Source organism: Aotus nancymaae, unplaced genomic scaffold, assembly GCF_030222135.1.
Source record: "Aotus nancymaae isolate 86718 unplaced genomic scaffold, 86718_ANA_hifiasm-v0.15.2.pri h1tg000072l, whole genome shotgun sequence".
Lineage (NCBI taxonomy): Eukaryota > Metazoa > Chordata > Mammalia > Primates > Aotidae > Aotus > Aotus nancymaae.
Window position 1 is genome coordinate 17,667,614 of NW_026988487.1, and position 24,052 is coordinate 17,691,665.

The following is a 24,052-nucleotide window of genomic DNA, read 5'->3' on the forward strand; positions in this document are numbered from 1 at the left end:
ATGATTCTGAGGCTTCCCCAGCCATGTGGAACTGTGAGTCAATTAAACCTCTTTCTTTATAAATTACCCAGTCTTGGGTATGTCATTATTAGCAGCATGAGAACAGACTAATACAGTCAACATTATTAACCGTCCCTTCTACAACTTACCATTAAATCTCTAATTTTTTTTGTTTGTTTGTTTTGAGATGGAGTCTCACTCTGTCATTGTGCAGTGGCACAATCTTGGCTCACTGCAACTTCCACCTCCAGGTTCAAGCAATTCTCATTCTTCAGCCTCCTCAGTAGCTGGGATTATAGGTGCATACTACCACACCCAGTTAATTTTTGTATTTTTAGTAGAGATGGGATTTTGCCATAGTTGGCCAGGCCGGTTTTGAACTCCTGGCCTCAAGTGATCTGCCCACCTTGGCTTCCCAAAGGGCTGAGATTACAGGCATGAGCCACCACGCCTGGCCTAAATCTCTATTAAGGCACAGAAAAGGTATGAAAATACACCTAAAGCCAGGTTCTCAGATATTAAAATCTATTATGCTGCACTAAAACAAAACCAGCATGGTATTGCCATAGGAATTGACTGTAGAATAAAATAGTTGACTCCTGAAATACATTCATGAATGTACGGAAGATTAATATTGTACAAGGGTGGAATTTCAATTTAGTGGCAAAAAAGAGAAATGTTTAAATAACCAAAATTAGGCGGGGCTCGGTGGCTCAAGCCTGTAATCCCAGCACTTTGGGAGGCTGAGGCGGGTGGATCACGAGGTCAAGAGATCGAGACCATCCTGGTCAACACAGTGAAACCCCCATCTCTACTAATACAAAAAAAATTAGCTGGGCATGGTGGCGCGTGCCTGTAATCCCAGCTACTCAGGAGGCTGAGGCAGGAGAATTGCCTGAACCCAGGAGGCGGAGGTTGCGGTGAGCCGAGATCACGCCATTGCACTCCAGCCTGGGTAACAAGAGCGAAACTCCGTCTCAAAAAAAAAAAAATAACCAAAATTAAAACAGCTAGTTATTCACCCAGAACAAAATAGAGTTGTGTTCTTATATCACATCATGTACAAAAATAAATTCCAGATCTATAAAATTTTTTTGAAGAAACTCAGATGCTATAAAGAAAAAGAAGACAAATTTCATTATATTGAGAGTAAAAATTTTCACATGGAAGAGTTTACGATGAACAGAGTCAAATGACAACTCTAACAAAAATAACTGTAATACATAATATTAATGCATATTATATACAGATAGCTCCCACAAGTTCATAAGAAAAGGATGAACAACCCAATATAAAAAAGGGCCAAGAATATGAATAAATAAGTAACAAGAGAGGTAATCCAAAAAGCCAATAAGCACACACTCAAGGGGAGTCATGGAAATTAAAGAATGTAGAAATAAGGTATTGTTACTTATCGCTCAGAATGGAAAAAATTCAAAAGCCTGTGGACAAAAATTTAAAGAAAAGAGTTCACTTGCATTATGAGTGGAAATATGATTTCCTAAGATTAAAACCATATAAACTCCTCAACTTAACAATCTCACTCCTGGGAATCCAGTGCATAGAAATGAAGGCACCAGTATAGACATGTACAAGGATGTCTATTAAAATGTAGGGAATACTATGGGTGTTCCCAGAAAAGAGTTATGTAGCAGTCCTGAGACTGCGATCCGTACAGTGGTCTGCCTGGAAGGTTGGTCCTTGGCTGGTGTCTGGGAACTTGCTGGTGAATAGTTTCCTACATTGATACAAAACCTTCCCTAAGTGATAAGAGTGGCTTACCATGTTTAAACTGTGTTTGTACAAATAATGTGGATTGTGCTGAATAACTTATTTTCCTTCTAAGAATCTGGAATTTTGGTACATGCTAGGCAGAAGGTGCCTAAATGACCAATTCCCAGTAAAAACTTTGAGTACTGGGTCTCTAAAGAGCTCCCCTGGTGGACAACACTTGGCATGTGTTGACATAGCCCATTGCTGGAGGAATTGAGTGCGTTTGGTGCCACTCTACTGGGAGAAGACTCTTGGAAGCCTGCTCCTGGTTTCCTCTGGATCTCACTCCTTGTACCTTTTCCCTTTGCTGATTTTGCTTTGCATCCTCTTGCTGTAATAAATTCTACTCATCAGAACAACACTATGCAGAGTCCTGTGAATCCTTCTAGTGAATCATCAAAACGGGATAGTCTTGAGGACTCTCCACATAGCGGGTAGGAAGAAATGTGGGCAGAGAGGGTAAATGTGGGGAAAAAAGAGATTAAAAATTATTACAGAAAAAGAAAGTTGATCATAAAAATACACTCATATGAACTGTGATCTCATTTATATTATATCAGATACGTTTGTCTATATGCAGAGAAAGATATAAAAAAGGATGGCTGCCACAATGTTATGGTGAAGAAATGTGAGATCTGTCTCACAGAGAAGACTGGACAGCTTTCTGTTCACTGCATATGTGATAATTTTTAAAGCCACTGTCCCTTCTCTTTTAGAATCTCCTTCCTAGACAGAGACTAATTTCTCACCAGAAAAAAAGCAGAGCTAGGGACTGGTAATGGCACCCTGCATTTCCAGAAGCACAATGCTGTCAGAGACAACCAGGAAAGAAAGAACCCTAGCGGCTGCAGCCCTAGCAGCACATCTGGAATTACATCTTTTTATGTATGAGCTGGGTCCATCTTTGGCTAGCCGAGCTGCCACAGACTGAAGTCTGTAGGACATTGACAACTGTGAAGGAAGTAAACAAACTATCGATGTAGCTTTAAGAAGAGGAATCTACCAGGTGCCATGTGTCAGAAAGTGAGTTTCAGGGGAGAGTAACTATATAGTTTATCTATCCATACTGGAACACTTTTGAAAGTAAAAGGAGTACTATTAATAGTTACAACAGGCGATTGCCATAAACCACTGTCCCAAGCAAACTGAGAGGTACAGCCACTCTGGTTCAGAGCCTAACTCTGAGCTTGAATCAATCTCTCGAATAGATAGAAAGAAAAAAGGCATAGTAACAGATCTGGAGACGGGGGAACTACCCCAAAACCCCTAAAAACAAGCCTGCAAGTAAGTACTTAAGATCCAAAGAAAAAGACTCTAGGGCTTGAAGACAGAGAAGAACAGATACTTGAAAATAATTTACTGTGGCAGAAAACAGAGATCCAACATGCAATTTACGAGCATTCTTGAGAAATAGAACTGAATGAAAGCAACATTAAAAAAACAATAGAAGGAAAATGTTTTGGGGTGAAACAGAATTTAGTATATCAGTCCAAATGTGTTCCCAAGTTCCAGGCAAAATAAATAAAAAGAAACCAACACTTAGAAACATCTTGGCAACTAGAAGAGAAAATTCATTATTTATACATGATATAATTATTTACCTAGGAAAGTCAACAGAATCAACAAACATAAATCAAGAAAGGTTTCGTTCTAGATTTAGATAAAGCAACATAAGCTAATATTATTTCTCTGTACTAACATTGCCATGTAGAAAATATAATTAAAAAATTCACACTGGCAACAAAAATAATAAAATATCTAGGAATTAATCAAGAACTCATAAGGCCTAAGTCTAAAGTTCAATAAAGATGATTTAAGTAAATCTATATTATACTCTTAATAAGATGATTTAATATTATAGAAATGTTAATCATTTCAAATTAATCTACATTCAGTTCAATCCTAATACAAATTATTGAATTTAATAAATTTATGCACAGTAAAATGTATACTGCAGAATGAAGGTCTATGTCTAGGTTAATCAACCTTAATAAAGAAGTAGAAAAGATAAATTAACCCTTTAATACACTATTGTATATTACAATAAAAGCTGTGTTGCATTAGTGCAAAAACAGGCAAACAGAAAAATGGAACAGAATAGAGCACAGAGACTGGATTTATGTGTGTGTGTGTGGATGTGTGTGTAAAACAGTGTGAATAAAACTATTCTCTTTCAATATACAGGAACTTAATATATGATTAAAATGGCATTGCAAATCAATGGGAAAAGGACAGATCGCTTAGTAGATGATATTAAGAAAACTTTTTCACCATATAAAGAAAAATAAAACTAGTTTCCTATATAAAACCACATATGTAGGTGGATTCTAAATGGATTAAAGACCTAAATGTGAAAGGTAAAATCATACAGTTCATGGAAGATAATATAGAATATCTTTGTGACTGAAAGACATGGAAAGTCTTCTTAAAGAAAATTCCAAATCACAAACCACAAGGCAAAGTACTGAAGAATTTGATTATGTCAAAATTAAGAATTCTATCCAACAAAGCATATTATAAATAAAGTTCATTAGAAGGCTTACAGAATATGAGAATCTATAACGTCTAAAGTAAATGAGAGGTTAATGTTTAGAACATCGAAGGCATTTCTGCTAATCAACAAGAAAGTACCAACTCCAGTAGAAAAATAGACAAAGAATCTGAACAGACAGTTTACAGGAAAACTCAACAAGCAAAGAAGCATTTAATGAGGTAATCAAACTCAATGGTAATCAAAGAAATACAAAATAAAACAACAATGAGATATCATTCTATCAATCTGACAAAATTTAGGTAGCTGGAAGATACTGGTAGGGATGTGGCACACAGTAACCTTCATATACAGCTGCTGGTGGTGCAAACTGGCTCATGCAAGAGAACCTGGCACTATTTATATCAATTAGGTATACACATGCCCTATGACCCACAACTTTTCTCCTAAGTATATATCCCAAGGACATCCTCACAGAGGTACATGATTTTTCATATACTTCTATAATTTTTGGCATTAAAATAGTTCATATGGAAGATATGGGAAAGGGTATGGGAGTTAAAAAGAAATACATGAATAAGTGAATGAAAGAGAAGGGGCTTTGCATAGATCAATGATGACAGGTATAGGATCATCGACTAATGAGCATTGAGTCAGCACTGAGGCCAAGTGGTGGTGAGTGGGTAAGGACAGGTGAAGGAAGTAGTTTCAAACATGTTGGCAACATTTTTAAATTACAAGATTTAAAAGTCCTTTACGCATGTAAGCTGAAGGAAAAAATACAGTTAACTATAAAGGACAAAAAGACTGGTTCAGACACCTCTCTAACTTTAAAGACATTTTAAAGACAAAATGTCTTCAGAGTTTTGAAGATAAAGTAATTTTGAGCTTGGGCAACCAACTAAATTTTCCATGTGTGAAGGCAACACAAAACATTTTAAGATACACATAGACACAAAACAACATACTATCCAGGAATATTTCTTGAATTAAAGAAAATATGCAACAAATTTTTAAGAACATAAAAGCAAAATCTTATCCTCACATATAAAATATAAAATTACCTTTTGTAGAAAGAGGACAATCCTTACAAGCATCTGGGCACGGAGTTCTTCCAAGGTAAACAACGTTCGGGGTGTACGAATGAAAATTTTGGTCTTCCCGTAAGCTACATCATCCTGAAAACCACACCGTTCAATCAGTTTCTTGACAGCCTCTTTGTCTGAAGGAAGATCATGATTGGGCCAGGTGAATTCAGAGATCATCTTATACCTGGATGAAAAAAGAAACAGGGTTAAAGGAGAAAACCATATGGTCATCTCAATAGAAAACAATTCAATAAGGCTGGGTGTGGTGGCTCACACCTGTAATCCCAGAACTTTGGGAGGCCAAGGCAGGCAGATCACGAAGTCAAGAGATTGAGACCATCCTGGCCAACATGGTGAAACCCCATCTCTACTAAAAATACAAAAAGTATTAGCTGGATCTGGTGCCGTGCACCTGTAGTGTAAGCTATTTGGGAGTCTAAGGCAGGAGAACTGCCTGAACCTGGGAGGCAGAAGTTTCAGTGAGCTGAGATTGCACCACTGCACTCCAGCCTGGTGACAGAGCGAGACTCCAGCCTGGTGACAGAGCGAGACTCCAGCCTGGTGACGGAGCGAGACTCCATCTCAAAACAAACAAACAAACCCCAAAAAACTATTCAATAAAATCCAAGACACCTCATAGAAAACCAAACCAAATCTTAGCAAACTGTCAATATAATTTCATTAGCCTCATAAGACATGCAAAAAAAGGCTTTGGTAAAATAAAACACTTTGAGATAAAAACTCTTACTAAACTAAGTATAGAAGAGACTTCCTCAAGCTCATAAAGTCTATTTGCCAAAATCCTACAGCAAATATTGTTCATTAAGGGGTAACCTTAGAAGCATTCTCTTTACAAACAGAAACAAGAGAAGGATGGCTCTGCCATGGGTCCTACTCAGCATTGCTCTGGAGGTCTAGTCAACATAGTGAGACCAAGACATAACTGGTAAATGACTGGGGGAAGAACAAAATGTATAATACTTATGAATAATGTAACTTTCCTCAAAGGAAATCAAGCAGATCTCTAGATTAAAAAAATACTATAACTAAAAGAAAATTAAGCAATGTTGCTTCACATAAGAGCAATACATAAAAATTAATTGCATTTCTACATAGGAGCAGCCAACAGCTCCTTGCCATGTGGGCCACTCGTAAGGCAGCTCACCACACAGCAGCTTGCTTCATGAGTGTGAGTGTAAAGAAGACAGAAATCACAGAGTCACAGTCTTTTGTGGCTTAATCTCAAAAGTAACATCCTATCACTTTTGCCATATTCTACTTTGTCAGAAGCAAATCACTAGGTCTAGTCTACATTCACAGGAAGGGGATTACATAGGGCATGGATACCAGGAAGTATAAGGGCATCTTAGAAGGGTGCCTGTCACAGAGCTTTTTCCACCATGCAAAGTTGTTTAATACATGTAGTCAAATTTAGCTTTTTTTTTTTTTATATTGCATCTAAATATTAAGTCATTGTATGAAAGGCTTTCTTCACTTGGGTTATAGAGTAATGCACTATGTTTTCTTCTAGTACTTGTACGTTTTCATTTTTCACATTTAGATTTCTGATCATTTAGAGGGTTTTTTGGTATATGGTGTGAGGTATGGATCTAATTTTATCTCTTAACAAATGGCTGTCTAGCTGTACCAACACTATTAAAAAGACCATCCTTCCCCTCTGTGATTAACATGCTGCCTTTATCACATGTGCTTCAGCTTATTTCTGGACTTTCTGGTCTGTTTCACTGCTGTGTCTGTCCATCTGTGCATCACTATCACATGATTTTAATTATAGAGGATATAAGTACATTTAAATGTTTTTCCTAATTCTTTTCTTTTTTAAAGGTCTTTCTAGTTATTCTGGCACATTTATTTTTCCATATGAACTTCAGAATCAAGTTTTATAGTTCCAGGTAAAACCCAAACAACAACAACAACAACAACAACAAAAAACCCCACCAGAATCCAGTGAATAAACAATTTTTTTTTTTGAGACGGAGTCTCACACTGCTGCCCAGGCTGGATGGAGTGCAGTGGCACGATCTCGGCTCACTACAACCTCCACCTCCCGGGTTCAAGTGATTCTCCTGCCTCAGCCTCCTGAGTAGCTGAAATTACAGGTGCCTGCCACCATGCCCAGTTAATTTTTTGTATTTTTACTACTAAAAATACAGGGTTTTACCATGTTTGCCAGGCTGGTCTCAAACTCTTGACCTCATGATTTGCCCACCTCGGCCTCCCAAAGTGCTGGGATTACAGGCATGAGCCACCACGCCTGGCCAAATAAACAATCTTTAAAGACCCAAAGCATCCTTGATAGTTTTATTGAGTTGAAACATTAAATACATCTTTATTATTATTATTATTTTGACAAAGAGTCTCACTATGTCACCCAGGCTGAGTGCAGTGGTGCAATCTCGGCTCACTGTAACCTCTGCCTTCCAGTCCAAGTGATTCTCCTGCCTCAGCCTCCTGAGCAGCTAGGATTACAGGCACCCACCACACCTGGCTAATTTTTGTATTAACAGTAGAGATGGGGTTTTATCATGTTGGCCAGGCTAGTCTTGAATTCCTGACCTCAAGTGATCTGCCCATTTTGGCCTCCCAAAGTGCTGGGATTACAGGCGTGAGGCACTGCACTCAGCAAATCCATTAATTTTTATATGGTGTTGAGTTGTCCTATCCAAGAACAAGAGATGTTTTTCCACTTGATCTAGTCTTTTTTTGTGCCTTACATGTATCTTTAAAGTTTTCTCATAAGCTTTTATTATTTTTTAAATAATTATTTTACTTTTTTTTTTTTTAAAGTTCTGAGGTACATGTGCAGATGTGCAGGTTGTTACCTAGGCAAATGTGTGCCATGGTTTGGTACACAGATCAGCCCACTACCTAGGTATTAAGCCCAGCATCCATTAGCTATTATTACTGCTGATCTTCATTCTCCCACCCCTTCCCCGACAGGCCCCAGTGTGTGTTATTCACCCCCAAATGTCCACGTGTTCTCATCATTCAGCTCCCACTTATAAGTAAGAACATGTGATGTTTGGTTTTCTGTTCCTGTGTTAGTTTGCTGCAGATAGTGGCTTCCAACTCCATCCATGTCCCTGCAAAGGGCATTACCTCTTTCCTTTTTATGGCTGCATAGTATTCCATGTGTGTATGTGTGTATGTACCACATTTTCTTTATCCAGTCTATCATTGATGGGCTTTTGGGTTGATTCCATGTCTTTGCTATTGTAAATAGTGCTGCAATGAACATACCTGTTTATGTATCTACAAAAAACAAGCAATGGGGAAAGGATTCCCTATTCAATAAATGATGCTGGGAGAACTGGCTGGCCACATGCAGAAAATTGAAACTGGATCCCTTCCTTACACCTTATAAGAAAACTAACTCAAGATGGATCAAAGACGTAAATGTAAAACCCCAAACTATAAAAACTCTAGAAAAAAATCTAGGCAATACCATTCAGGATACAGGCATGGACCTTTTATGATGAAATCACCAAAAGCAATTGCAAAAAAAAGCAAAAACGACAAATTAAAGAGCTTTTGCGCAGCAAATGAAATTATCCTCAGAGCAAACAGACAACCTACAGAATGGGAGAAAATAATCTATCCATCTGACAAAGGACTAAAATCCAGAATCTACAAGGAACTTAAGCAAATGTGCAAAAAAAAATCAAACGACCCCATTAAAAAGTGGGCAAAAGATACAAACAGACACTTCTCAAAAAAAAGAAATACATGCGGACAACAAACATGAAAAATAGCTCAACATCACTGATCATTAAAGAAATGCAAATCAAAACCACAATGAGACACCATCTCACGCCAGTTAGAATGGTGATTATTAAAAAGTCAAGAAACAACAAATGCTGGCACGGTAGTGAAGAAATAAGAACAGTTTTATATTATTGGGAATGTAAATTAGTTCAATCATTGTGGAAGACCCAATTCCTCAAAGATTAGAACTGAAAATACTATTTGACCCAGCAATCCCATTACTGGGTATATACCCAAAGGAATACAAATCATTCATAGGCCTTTTCATATGTCTTGTTAAGACAGTAGATATGTAGGCAGCATCTGTTAATTACTCCCTAATTATAGTTAATTACTTCCTTCTTCCTGACATATCTCTTTTCTTAGATTTCATGACAGCATGCTCTCCTTCTGCCTCTCTGGATATTCCTTGTCAATCTGATTTTCTGGCTACTCTGGCTACTACTATACCCTCAAATGTGGACATGTCCTAAGGCTCAGATCTGGACTTCTATGTATTGTCTCCCCACATCACCTCATCTAGTCCACTTACTTTTAATAAGACATTCCAAATATAAAAACAAAAAGATGTATATTTTTATAAGTATATAAAATATAAAAATATATTTCTCAATTCGTGTATTATATCTAGTCTGGCCCTCAGTTACGAGCTTCATATTTATATATCCAATGTCTACACAGGTCTTGAAGGCACCTTACTTACTCTTTCAGTCTTTCCTACCTCAATCTACCCAGTTCCTAACGCCAGGATCCTGAGAATATTTTTATTCTTTCCCCTCTCTATCATTACTTCTAATCCATCATCAAGTTCCATTGACTACCTCCAAAATATATTTAAAATCTAACAGTTCTCCTCATCTTTGCTGCTTCAATTTGAATGCAAGCCACCTTCTAGTTTACAACAGACTCCTAAATTGTTTTCTATCTCCTTTCCAATCCATTCTGCATACATCAATCAGAGTAGTTTTCTAAAAAGCTTGAAAAAATTTTTGTCTTTGGCTGCTCTCCTTCCTTGCTATCCTTCAATCATACTGGCTTCTTTGGGGTTCTGTAATGCAGTTGCCTCCTTCCTGCTTCAGAGTCTTCACACATGCTGTTCCCATTGCCTGGAATGCATTTTACCTAGTCCTTGAAAGGCTGGCTCCTTCTCATTCTTTAGTCTTTTCTTGATCTTTGTATATCAACAAACCCCCTACCCCCAATATTCTATCTAAGGCAACTAGTTTTATTTATTCTTTTCTCACATCATTTATCACAACTTCTAATCATACTGATTTGTGGGTTTATCTGCTTAATGTCAGTCTCCCTCCCTAGTCTGTGGCTACTACGAAGGCAGGGACTTTGTTTTGTTCCCTACTATATACCATAAGCCTATCATGTTGCCTGCCATACTATGAGGCAATAGATATTTGCAGAATGAATGAAAGGAAATCATTTAAGCCTACTCACTTGCTCAATGGGGACAGAAATCAAAGCCAAATGAAAGTTTTAATATAAAGATGGAGGTAATACCAAACAATGTCACATTAAAAAAAGCAAAATCAGAAACCTCTCAAATTCATTATCAAACGATAGTAGGGGTCATCATCTGGGTCATCATATGAGTAGTGCTGGTGTGTTTGTTTCAGGCACGCTGCAGAAGCTGGATTGCTATCCTGCAGCCCCACTGCTCAGCTCCCATGGCAGGGAGAGGCACTCAGCCTTCCTTCCTGCCGGTAAAGTGCATGATCCTGGTTCTCTAGCAAACCAGCAATCTGAACTTGCTAATTAAAAAGTGGAACTCATCTGCTTTCTGACAATGAGTTTTTACCTCCCTAACAGACTTTAGTGGCTTTTAAGGTTATCGGTATGTTTTAAACCCTTTTCTCTTTTCTCAGTAAAATAAATGAAAATGAAAAAAGTGACAAGCAACAATTCAGGTTCAAACCTAAACTACTTGCAAAAAATCTGCAGAATCTAAAAGCAAAAATCCACTGTAGAAAATATTACCCTTTCTCCCATTGTCACTGGATGATCCACATAAAATGGGGATAACACATACTCCTCACATGGTTGACTTACTATATGTAAAATGTTTAAAACAGTATCTACTACATCCAGTAAATATTTCAAAATATTCACAACTATTATTATAACCCACTTGAAAATTTCAACACATAAATTTTTTTCCTGTTTAATCATGATCTATATCCTTTCCATAAACAGGACAAAATCTTTAATTATTTCTACTTCTCACTCCCATTTTAATTTTAGTTTCAGATTATTACTAAAGACTTCTTCCCCAGCCTTACAATCAGTACTTGTATAGATTTAACAAAAGTTTTACAGATTTCTTTGTTCAGTGTTGCTTTTTTGCATAAATCCCGCCACATGTTTCCTTTCTGTATTCATTTTTCTTTTTGCTGAAGTACATCGTCTAGAAGATTTTTCAGAGGATCTATGAATAATAAACTTTCTCAAACTAGCTATGTCAGAAAATGCTGTTTATTTTACTCACACTCTTGAATGGTATTTTGACCCAGAATACAAATCTAGGCAGGAAGGCCCTTTCCCTGCACTGTGAAGGCATTTTGCTCCTTCACCTACTTGATCAAATGTTGTTCACGAGGAGCCAGATGTCAGTGTGATTCTCACTCCCCATAGGCAGTCTGTCTTTTTTTCTTGGGAGCTATAAGTATTTTTCTTTAACATTCTAAAAGTGAACAAATGTATTTTTAAGTTTTTTGTTGTTGTTGTTGTTGTTGAGACGGAGTTTCGCTCTTGTTACCCAGGCTGGAGTGCAATGGCCCGATCTCGGCTCACCGCAACCTCCGCCTCCTGGGTTCAGGCAATTCTCCTGCCTCAGCCTCCTGAGTCGCTGGGATTACAGGCACGCGCCACCGTGCCCAGATAATTTTTTGTATTTTTAGTAGAGACGGGGTTTCACCATGTTGACCAGGATGGTTTCGATCTCTTAACCTCGTGATCCACCCGCCTTGGCCTCCCAAAGTGCTGGGATTACAGGCTTGAGTCACCGTGCCCGGCCCTATTTTTAAGTTTTTAAAAAATTCTTACACTTGACAATCAGTGTATTCTTTTAGTCTGAAGATTCATCTTTTTTCAGTTCAGGCAAATTTCTGGCCGCTGTTTGAATAGTGCCTCTCACCTATTCTCGCTGTTCTTTCCTCTAGCGCTTCTGTTACATGGATTTTGCTGCTCCTGGATCAACCTTACATGTGGCTAGACCTTTCTTTAATACTTTCCATCTTTTTCTCTTTGTGATGAGATCTGGAAGAAGACTTCAGCTTGATCCCCTGGCCCACTAATTCACTTTTTAAAAAAGATTAGTTTTTTTAAAAAAATTGTGATCAAATATACATGTATTAAAATACACACACTGAAGTATGTAATTCAGTAAGTTTTGATGAATGTGTATACTCATGAAACTGACACCCCAATCAAGATACATCATCTCAGAGAGTTCCTCCATTCTGCTTTCCCATCTGCAGATAGAGGTAATACCGACACAGAGCTAATCACTATTCTGATTTCTGTCACCATAAATTAATTTTGCTTGCTCTTGAACTTCATATAAAGAGCAGCATAAAGTTGCTACACTTTTCTTCTTACAATGCCATCTTCTGGCTGGGCATGGTGGCTCATGCCTGTAATCCCAGCACTTTGGGAGGCTAAGGCGCGTGGATCACCTGAGGTCAGGAGGTCGAGATCAGCTTGACCAACATGGTGAAACTCTGTCTCTAATAAAAATGCAAAAAAATTAGCTGGGTGTGGTGGCATGCCTCTGTAATCTCAGCTATTTGGGAGGCTGAGGTGGAAGAACAGCTTGAACCTAGGAGATGGAGCTACAGTGAGCTGAGATCGCGCCACAGCACTCCAGCCTAGGTGACAGAGCAAGATCCTATCTCAAAAAAAAAAAAAAAAGCCATCTTATTTTGGCTACTGTGATATAATCCTCTTCGGATTTTTCTTCTACCTCATTGGTTGCTGCTTCTCTTCTTTGCTGGTTCTTTCATGCCAGACCACAAATCTAAAAATTGTCATGGACCACCTCCTCTTCTCTATCCAGTCCCAAGATTTTCTGTGTAATCTACGTTACCAGAGTGACTCTGAAATCTCTAAAATCTGCAGCCTAAACTTCTTTCCAGAACTCCAGGTATGAACATCTAATGGCTTACTTAATATTTCTGCCTAGATATTTAGTAGGCATTTCAAAGTTAACATAGAGATGTTTCAAAGTTAACATAGTCAAGAGAATAATCTTGATTCCATCTTTGCTCCTGTTCCATGTCCTCTTCCTCAAAATTATTTTACTCAATTTTATCTCAGCAAATGGTACTGTGCTTACCTAGACGCTCAAGCTAAAATCTAATTTTCACCCTTCATTTCTCTTTATCCTGTTTCATCATATCCAATTCATGAAGGAGTCTTGTCAATTTTATCCCTCAAACATATTCCAAATCTGTCAACTGACCTTAGATCTACAGCAGTCCCTTACTGAAGGCACTATCATCAAGCCCTCTTTCCTGGACTCCTGCAATAGCATCCCTAAACATCTCCTAGCCTTCTACTCACACAGCAGCCACAGTGATTCCTTTAAGACATACATAAGGTTGTGTAACTCCATGCTTAAAATCCACCAATGGTTTTGTTTCTTTGTGTTTTAAATCATGCCTAGCCAAAATCTAAATGGTTTAGTCTGATTACAAAGTTCCACATGATCTGGCCTTTGTCCATCTCTCTGATCTCATCTCACTCCACTGCCCTGTCAGTGTCCTCCAACCACACTGGACGATGTTTGGCATCTAGAATGCCTTGCTTATTACCGCAATAGAGGCTTTTCCCAGGTTGTTCCCTCTGCCCCATCTTCTCTTTGCTCTGATCTTTATATGGCTGGCTGCTTCCTGTCATTGTTAGCTCCTTAGAGACTCTTTTTTGACCAACTAATCTAAAGCATTTTAATTTTCTGCATTTTCTGGTTTATATTTTATGTATGTATTTATTCATTTTTTGGGAGGGAAATCTATAGTCGGGAATATAGAAAATGTTCAATAAATGTTTTAAAACAAATAGATGGAATTCAAAGCATTTTCTGATTCCAAGTTGTCAATAATCTATTATTTTTTTACATGACAGAATATCATTAAAGCAACATTATCAACAATAAATTAACAATAGCAACAGTATATTACATTTATTGAGTGATTACTACATGTAGGTAGTACTCCAAGTGCTTTGTATATATTATCTCATTTAACCCTCTAGCAATGCTTCAAGGTGGTTATCATTATTATCCCCATTTTACACATGAGGAAACAGGCATGAAAAGGTTATGTGATTTGTCCAAGGTCACACAACTGAATGTTGTCACACAACTGAATGACAGAGCCAGGAATCAAACCAGGCAGACTGATTTCAGGTCCTCCATGCTTAACTCCTTAATATTTGATTATTGTAATTACCAACACCAGTAATGACAGGCAGCATTGATTGAATAGCTATGATGTACCAGGAATCTAGGTCTTTTACTTAGGTTAATTTCTCACAAAAGTCCTATGAAGTGTTATTATACTTATTTTACAGAAGCAAAAACAGGGTCAAAGAAGTTAAATTTCTGGCCCATGATTAAGCAGCAAGTAAGCGGCATAGTCAGAATTCCACCCCAATGTGACCTCAGATCAGTGCTTTTTCTACTCTACTACGATGCCCATGTTTCCTCCCAAAAGGCTGAAACTTTCATGGTCCATAAACCATGAACTCAGGGACTCGTGTTGAATCTGGAAAAATCTGTCATATTTGTAATTTCCTCAATTCTTTTGCTCACCCAACAAATATTTATAGATTGCCTAATATGTGCTGATGCACTGTCATATGGGGAGGACTCTGTCATTCTCACTGTACTATTAGGCCTCTCTGCTGAGTCTATTCTCACCTGTGAAGAAACTTCTCGTAGGTCTGGCGGAAGGCAAATCCTGCCCGACGTACTCTCACATTTTCCAGTAGTCCAAGATATTCTACTTGGTGCCGGCAGCGTTCATCATCAAATATCTGTGGAGATTTCTTGTCATTGGGTTTGATGCAACGAACGTAATATGGTTCCTAAAGAAACAAATCAGCAAATGATAAGTTCACTGGAGAAAATTCCCTGACTAGGGACACTAACATGTAATTAGTGTTAATTTTGTCAAGTAAGCTCAGTGCCTCTAATTTCTCAGGCATACACACTTGTGAATATTCTTCCTTTCTCCTTCAATTCAAAGGTTAGATGTTCTCGTGCATTCAGCTAAATTTTTATTTAATTATGTTTTAGGCTTTATTAGAAATAGTAGAAAAGGGATAAAACTAGGAAGTAAGTAACAGAGATGTAAATATTGCGTTTCTGTGTATTTACAAAAACAAGGTTAAAGCAACTGAAGGAGTAATTCAATAGAAAAAGGCAGCAGCTAACAGTGAAAATGGATGGAGAATGTAAAAGGACATTCTTTATTAATGTTAACATTATGTTAAGGAATGATAGGGACAGCTCTGGTATATAGTAAGTGCTCCTTAAGAGTCAGCCATCATTATTAATATTATTGCATTAGTCTATGCCTTTGGAAAAGAGATTAAACTTCATGGGTAGGTAGAGAAGTTCCAAAACCACCTACAGGCATCAGTGATTCTATAAAGGAGCTCAGTTAGCAATCCTTCCCTCTGTGCCAATTAAGTTTTATACCACATATTAGATCATAACCCCTTTTAAATATAAAATCATGCTTGGCATAGATCCTGGTACACTGAAGATAATGAATAAATTATCACTGGATGAATCAATGAGGTCAAATGTATCCTATAAGTGTAAAGAGTTTCTTTTTCTCTGAATTTGTTATCCATCAGACACACAGATGCACTTTGATTAAGATATAGAATCCTCTGTAGTTAAATTAGGCAGTTTTGAGCTCCGCTGAGGGCTAGAAGTAGAAAGAGGTAGTAAATAATTTAAGAAGTAGGAGAGATTTGAAGGATGTAAATTTACTTGCATTTTGAACAGAATAACAGTTTCCAACACCTAAAAAATAAATTCTGATAGTACATTTATCATGCTGTCCTACATGGTGAAAGGTAACATCATTTTTTGCTTTTTTCTAGGCCCTGCTGCATTAGTTTCCTATTGCTGCTGTAGCAGATTATCATAAATCTAGTGGCTTTAAACAACACAGTTTTATTATCTCACATTTTGGAGGTCAGAAGTCTGAAATAGGTTTCACTGAGCCAAAAATCAATTATGTCATCAGGGCTGGTGTTTTTGGACGATCCAGAAGAAAACTCATTTTCTTATATTTTCCAGCTTCTGGAGGCTGCCCAAATTCTTTGGCTGGTGGCCCCCTTCCATCTTCAAAGCCAGCAATGGACAGTTGAGTCTTTTATGATGTCACCTCTTTCATTCTGACTTTTCTGCTTTGCTCCTTCCCACTGAAGGACTCTTGATAGCACTGGACCCACTTGGGTAATAGAGGATAGATAAGCCCTTATTTTCAGGCCCACTCATTAGCACCCTTATCTGTATCTGCAACCTTAATTCCACCTTGCCAGGGCACACACATATCATGTTCATAGGTTCTGGGGATTAGGATGTGGACATCTGGGATGACTATGGTATAGTAATAACAACAATAAAAAATATTATCTATCTGGCCTTTGTTCCTGGTTTCTGGCATAGAGCTTCAAAAACCTTTAAAATTTCTTCAATGATAGGAGTGTCTCAGTTATGCTAATGAGATGACTCATAGCTGGGCCTCCAGACAGCTTCAGGATGGGAGCTGGTCACCAGAAAACTCCTTCATGTGCTGGAACTTACAGCTTCCTGACCTCTGGGCAGGTTAGGGGGACTAAAGATTAAGTTTAATCATGTGGCCAAAGATTTAGCTAATCATGCCTTCGTGATGAAATGCTGATAAAACAAAAAAACAAAACCTCAGAATCCTGAGCCTCAGAAGAGCTTCCTGGTTGGTGAACACATGGATGTACTCAGAGGGTGGAGCACCCTGATTCCAGGGGGACAGAAGCTCCTGTGCTTGGTCCCAAGTTCTATGAATCATTCTAGTGAATTACCGAACCTGAAGCAGGGTCATGGGAATCCTCAAATTTGTACCCAAGTTGTATATAAGGGCAGGTGTTCTGTGGACCTCATTTGCAGCTGGCGTCTGAAGTAGAGGAGAGTCTTGTTGGGGACCCTGTCCTTTAATTTTTCAGATTTGATGCTAACTCTGGATAGTTAGTGTCAGAACTGAAATGAATTGAAGGACACTTAGCTGATGTCAGAGAGTTGGTGTTGCAATGCAAAGACCATTATTCTGCCTAGTATACCTGTCTTTTTTCATCTTGTCATCTGCAGCAGAATGAAAAACAACCTCAATATCTTGCAACACCTCCCAGTAAGAGGTGGAGTCTCTTACTGGGAGACTTCTCAAATCTGACTTGGCCTGTGACATGGCCAGTAGAATGCAGCAGAAGCGACACTGGGTTACTTCTAGAAACCCATCCTCGAGAGGTTCTGACCTCTTGGACCACTTCTACCATATGAAGAAGCCCAGGACTAAAGACTACATGAAAAAAATTATCCAGGCACTCAATTTGAGTGAGCTTATCTTAGCCTGTCTAGCCCCAGCTGACTGCAACTGCTTGGTGAGCCCAGCAGAACTGCCCAGTCAACTGTTGAATTATGACAAAGAACCATTATTTTAAGCACTATATTTTAGAGTGATTTGTTATAGATTGATAGGTAACATATTTCTTCCCTACTCTGGAATACCAACTCTTTGATTAGATATTAAATTTTGGCATATTTAAGCAGAGGATCAATATTTTAATATAAAGCACAAGCAGAATCTTACTTTAAAAAATAGTGATGGGTGATCAAATGTTCACTAAATCTGTAATGATTTTCAAATGGAGCATCTATATTGGGGGAACAACTGTAGCTCACTTTTAAAAATGGCTTTAATATGTTTTTTAAAAAACTGAATAGGATGGGGAAGTTGGGGAGGAGGCACTGTTTACTTGAGGGTTTTCTACTAGTTTGCTGGAATAGAATGTCTTTTCTTGGTGAATAAACTAAGAAAAGTGGCACTGAGCACAGTAAATGCCAAAATGCTAGATTTACTTGCATATTTGGTACTAGTGTAACGGAGTAAGCATTGGACAAAATCAGAACACTTGGGTCTTGCCTGTAAATTCTCTCTGGAACTAATTAGCTAATTTATGGAATGAAGATATTAGGGCTTTGAGTAACGACAGACTAGGTAATTTAAACTGACACCCATGCTGAGGGTTAACGAGAATAAGTAAATGAAATAAACAAAACATTTGCCTGAAGACATTGGAGATCTAACAAGACAGTGGAGAATAACTGGGTCAGAATCCAGGAGAGGAAGGAAGCCGTGGAAGAGAACCCAGGTTTGAGACTGCCTTTTTTTCCTGGGGGAATATGCCGACTCCAGAGAAGGTAGATGGGATCTGAGTAGTAATTTTGGCAGCTTCATGGGCCTAGTGGGACAAAGATTAGAAAATAAGGCCTGAAAAGGAGGAAACATAGGTAAACCCCTCTCACTTTGGGTTAGGATCCTGTCACCAGGAATAAGGATGAATTAGAAGTAGGCAGTCTGTTACAGGGACCATAATTCGGCTTTTAATCACCTGAGTCCTTGAAATTGGAATGGTTGATTTAGAATACTGTTGTTCTTAGCTAACTAAAAGAAGAAAATTAACTGTTGCCTGGAGAAAAATCACATAAACTTTGGCCTCCAATTATTTCTATTGATGATTTTGCAAATATAATATTTAGAACAAAATAAAAACCAGAGATATAAGGAGCCAAGGAAACTGGAATTAGAAACAGCAAAACAAAATAAAAAATAAACAGACTGCAGGTGTCCAGACACTGGAGCTATCGGACAGAGATATTAAAATAACTATGCTTACCATGTTCAAGGTGACAAAAGACAATATGAGAATTTTGTATAGAACAAGAAACTATGAAAAAAGCCAAACCAAATGGAAACCTAGAACTGGAAAATATAATAAAAAAAATTAAGAACTCAGTGGATCAGTAGAAGAGTAGATTAGAAATAGGTGAAGAAGGCCAGATGCAATGGCTCATGCCTGTAATCCCAGCCCTTTGAGAGGCTGAGGTAGGTGGATCAATTGAGGTCAGGGGTTTGAGACCACCTGGGTCAACATGGTGAAATCCCGTCTCTACTAAAAATATAAAAAAATTAGCTGGGCATGGTGGTGCGCTCCTGTAATCCCAGTTTAATCAGGATATTGAGGCAGGAGAATGGCTTGAATCTGGGAGATGGAGATTGCAGTGAGCTGAGATCATGCCACTGCACTCCAGTTTGGGCAACAGAGCAAGACTCCAACTCAGAAAAAAAAAAAAAAAAAAAGAAATAAGTAAAGAACAAAAAAGCATGTACTAGAAGTTAGGTGAGAAGAAATTTTCTGGAATGAACCATGAAGAGACAAAAAGTTGGAAAACAAGGGAGGCTAAAAAGTATGGAAAATACAGTGAGATGGAATTCTAAAGGAGAGAAGACAGAAGGGACGGAAGAAATATTTGAAAAAAACTTCCTAAAACTGATTAAAAAAAAGTTGAGCTAAAAATTGAAGCGATTCTACAAACTATAAGCATATTTTTTAAAAAAATTTACACCTAAGCACATCACAGTGAAACTTCTGAAAATCAAAATAGTCAGAGGGGAAAAAAAGATTACCGTAAGGAGCAACAAAAAGACTGACAGCTGACTTCCCAAAAGAAACTATGAAATCCAGAAGACAAAGGAACATTTGTCTTTGAAGTGCCAAAAGACATTGCCAACACAGAATTTTACACTGAGCAAAAATATTCTTCAAGAATGAAAATTGTATAGAAATATTTTTTGGTAAACAAAAACTATATTTGTCACCCATCAGATTTCAAATATAATAGAGTGAGGTTAAGGCAGAAGAAAATGATCTCAGATGTAAGGTCAATAATACAGGCACTGGGTTCAGTGGCTCATGCCTATAATCCTAGCACTTTGGGAGGTCAAGGTGGTCAAATAAGTTGAGGTCAGGAGTTTGGAACCAGACTGGCCAACATGGTGAAACACCAACTCTACCAAAAAATATAAAAATTAGCTGGGTGCAGTGGTGTGTGCCTGTAGTCCCAGCAACTTGGGAGGCTGAGGCACAAGAATCACTTGAACCCAGGAAGTGGAGGTTGCAGTGAGCTGAGATTATACCACTGCATTCCAGTCTGGACAACAGAGTGAGACCCCATCTCAAAAAAAAAAAAAAGTCATCCTTTTTATGAGTAAGTTGGCAAAATAAAAACAAAATATATTTTAAAAATTGGAAAAGACAAATGAGTGAATAAATCTAAATAGATATACATTTTAAAAGCCAGTAAGACATTATTATTTGTACGTTATTTTGGTATATAATTAAAATACGTGACCAAAATAGTATACAAGTTAGGAGAAGGTAAATAGAATTAAAATGTTTTATTGGCCTTGCATTTTTTAGGAAGAAGGTATAAGTACCAAATAATATTAGAGTTTTATATTCAAGAATGATATTGCAATAAGTCAAGTAACCACTATAACAGTATTTAAGATGTAAACTTCCAAAAGAATAAAGAGAATAAATGGAATGATAAAAAATAATTGTAACACCAGGGGAGGAGAAAGAGTATGTTCTTAGGTCTAGCTAAACATTCTGACTCAAAACACTCATAGGCCACATTTGGCACCAATCTCTTCAAGAGGACAAGAACACAGCTTGCTAGCAGGTAGTGTCAGTGTCCTCGGAGAAGTCCACACAGCAGTCAAGTGACAGCTTAGGTGTAAGGAGATGAGATGCACATTGGGCAGGTGTGGGAGGTGACCTTGGCTTAAAAGCCTCATGTCCCACAGGACCAAATATCTCTTAGAACAGCTCAGAAGACACAGCTTCCAGGGTCCTGCAAAGGACAGATCTAATACAAGAGTCACTGAGCTCAGGCAAACCCAAAGTATGTCATCCCCACCAGACATCATTCTCCCAAGATAGTCTTACAGGGATAATTTTCACCATAAGTAATGCTGTTAAGTGATATATGTTTATGAGGTTGCCAGAGGAACAGAGCTAGAAATTTAACTGAGGTTAAGCTGACAAGGAGAAGGAAAAAAGTTGTCTACCTTTTTCCCACAATAATCAATCTAAAAGAAATACAGAAAAAAAGAAAATAAATACATAAGAGTCAAATAGAAGCATTAACAAGGTGGCTGATTTAAATGCAACACACACTATATTAAAAGTAAATGAACTAAATGATTTATTCAAAAGACAAAAATTGTCAGACTGGATTAAAGAAATCAAAGCTATGTATGCTACTTATGAGAGACATACTTGAAACATAAGGATATAAAAGATTGAAAGTAAAAGGATGAAAAAGATATACCATGCAAACTCTAGCCAAAAGAAAAGCTGGCATAGCTATATTATTCATGCAAAGCAGATTTCAAGGCAAAAAGCAATGTGGAAATAAAGAGAGATGTTTCATAACGATAAATGACTCAAACACCAGGAAGATATAACATTTCTAACTTGAATGAGCCTAACAAATTCTCTAAATATTTAAATAAAAAATCAAAGGTACAATGAGGACAAGTAGATAAATTTGAATCAAAGTAGAATTTAAAACACCTTTCAATGTTGACAAAACAAAGAAGTCAGGAAGAAAATAGAAAAGTTGAACAATATGATTAGCAAACTTGAAATGGACTTGTACAGAATACTGAATGCAATTTTTTTTGTTTTTTTGAGACGGAGTCTTGCACTGTCGCCCAGGCTGGAGTGCAATGGCGCGATATTGGCTCACTGCAACCTCTGCCTCCTGGGTTCATGCGATTTTCCTGCCTCAGCCTCCCAAATAGCTGGGATTACAGGTGCACATCCCCATGCCTGGATAATTTTTTGTGTTTTTAGTAGAGACAGGGTTTCACTATGTTGGCCAAGATGGTCTTGACCTCCTAACCTAGTGATCAGCCTGCCTCGACCTCCCAAAGTGCTGGGATTACAGGCATGAGCCATCATGCCCAGCTGCAAATTACTTTTTAAAAAGAAACAAAACATATACATAAAGCAAATTTAGCAAATTTCTAAAAATTGAAATCACAGAGTATGTCTTCTGAGGAAATAAGACTAAGCTAGAAATCAAGAGCAAAAAGATAATGAGAAAATCCTGTATGTTTGAAAATTAAGAAAAATACTTCTAGACAACCCTTAGGTCAAAAAGAAAATTACAATGTGAATTGGAAAATATTTTGAACTGAATAATGTATAAAATCATGTGGGCAAGGCAATCTTAATATAAAGCATCATATGAGAAGTATTAATATAATTAACTTTACTATCCAGAAACCAGTTGAATGGAATATTACCAGTACTGAGGAAGTAGCAATATTGCATGAGAAACTAACAACCAACTAAGAAATGGGGGGAAGCCCTTTCATCCTGTTTAGTAATATAAGTCTTTGGATAAGGAATTTAGTGGGAATACTTTCTCTATATTTAATCAGCATTCTGTCTCAATTTATAAATGCCACCTCTTCTCTCATTTATAAATATCCAGACTGACTCAGCCTAAGAAATCCTAAATTTGGCAAATTCAGAGTGTCTTATAAAGGCTAAGCTGCAAAAGTTAATAGTGATCTTATTCTCTTGAACTTTTTCACCTGTCTCTCCCTATATATTTTATGGGAAAAACACACCATTTATGAAAGCACACCAGTCAGTAGATAGATTAGAATACACTATCTAAATATACATCAATTTAACCTGCTTTGAATACTGTCAAATAGTCATAGAAAATTCAAGTTTATTTAATAATTTACTGACAATCTGTTAACAATACCTTATTAGGTATCAAGAGGTATTAATATATAAATTAACAGAACCCATTCTCTATATTCAAAAGATTTACAATCTGGGTGGGGACACAAGCCATGAACTTAAGGCACTATGGACTCTGAGAAAGTGAGGAGCCAGGTACTTGTAATTCTGGTAATGGAGGACTAGGTAATAATTATTCTTCCTGATGAAGTCCGAAAAAATGGTGTAGACAAAATATGAGGAAATGGTTTTGGTAAGTGCATCAGAGAGCTAATAAGATAGTGAGGAAAGACCTGGCCAAAATCTGAAAACTAAAATCAAGATGAGTGAGCCTGCACCTCAGGATTGTTTTTGTCTTAGAAGCTACTGTTGACATGGAAAAGGCAGTCATAAGGCTGAAAGTTTCTAGTTCTCATGGGACTTCGGTACCAAAATTAGAACCTGAGGCCTTGGATGAAGGGCTGTAGTTTGGTCTGGAATCCTGAATTGCTAAACCTGGAAGATAAAGGTGAATGGACGACAGACCATAGCTCAAGTGAGTTACACTGAGTCCTGAAATGGGATAAAGGTGATCCCAGACTGTCAAACTGATATAAACTTCAATTTTCAGTTGTTCTATTTCCTTATATTTGGGTGTCACTAATAAATAGCATGTATTGGGATTATTTTTCTTCAATCTGAATTGGCTGTCATCCATTTACATTCAATGTAATTACTAATATATTTGCATTTGTTTCTACCAAATAAATACCTAGCTTTCCTATGTTCTTTTGTTTCTTCTTTTTTATGTTTTTGTTTTGGGGGAGAGGATTCTTTGTTTTCATTCTGTTTTTTTCCCCCCTTCTTTACTGGTTTGGAATTTATAACTTCTATTTCTACAATTTTCAATGATTATGCTAGAAAATTTTCACATGTATTTTTCACTCATCAGACTTGAACATTAAACAATATTTTTATTCCTTTTTACTGAACAATTAAGGACCTTAAACACTTGAATTACAATTACCTACTCTTCCAATTGATA

At 37.4% G+C, this 24,052-nt stretch overlaps 1 protein-coding gene across 2 annotated transcripts in view; it reads right to left on the reverse strand.

Moving 5' to 3' along the window:
* Nucleotides 1-24,052, reverse strand: part of MYO1D (myosin ID) — a 357,058-nt gene that overhangs the window by 194,895 nt on the left and 138,111 nt on the right. For both annotated transcript variants that reach the window (XM_012449252.3, XM_012449253.3), the window contains exons 15-16: nt 15,068-15,234; nt 5,329-5,536 (exon numbers count right to left, since the gene is read on the reverse strand). In XM_012449252.3, coding sequence (XP_012304675.1) covers nt 5,329-5,536; nt 15,068-15,234 — 375 coding nt within the window. The remainder of the gene's footprint in view (nt 1-5,328; nt 5,537-15,067; nt 15,235-24,052) is intronic.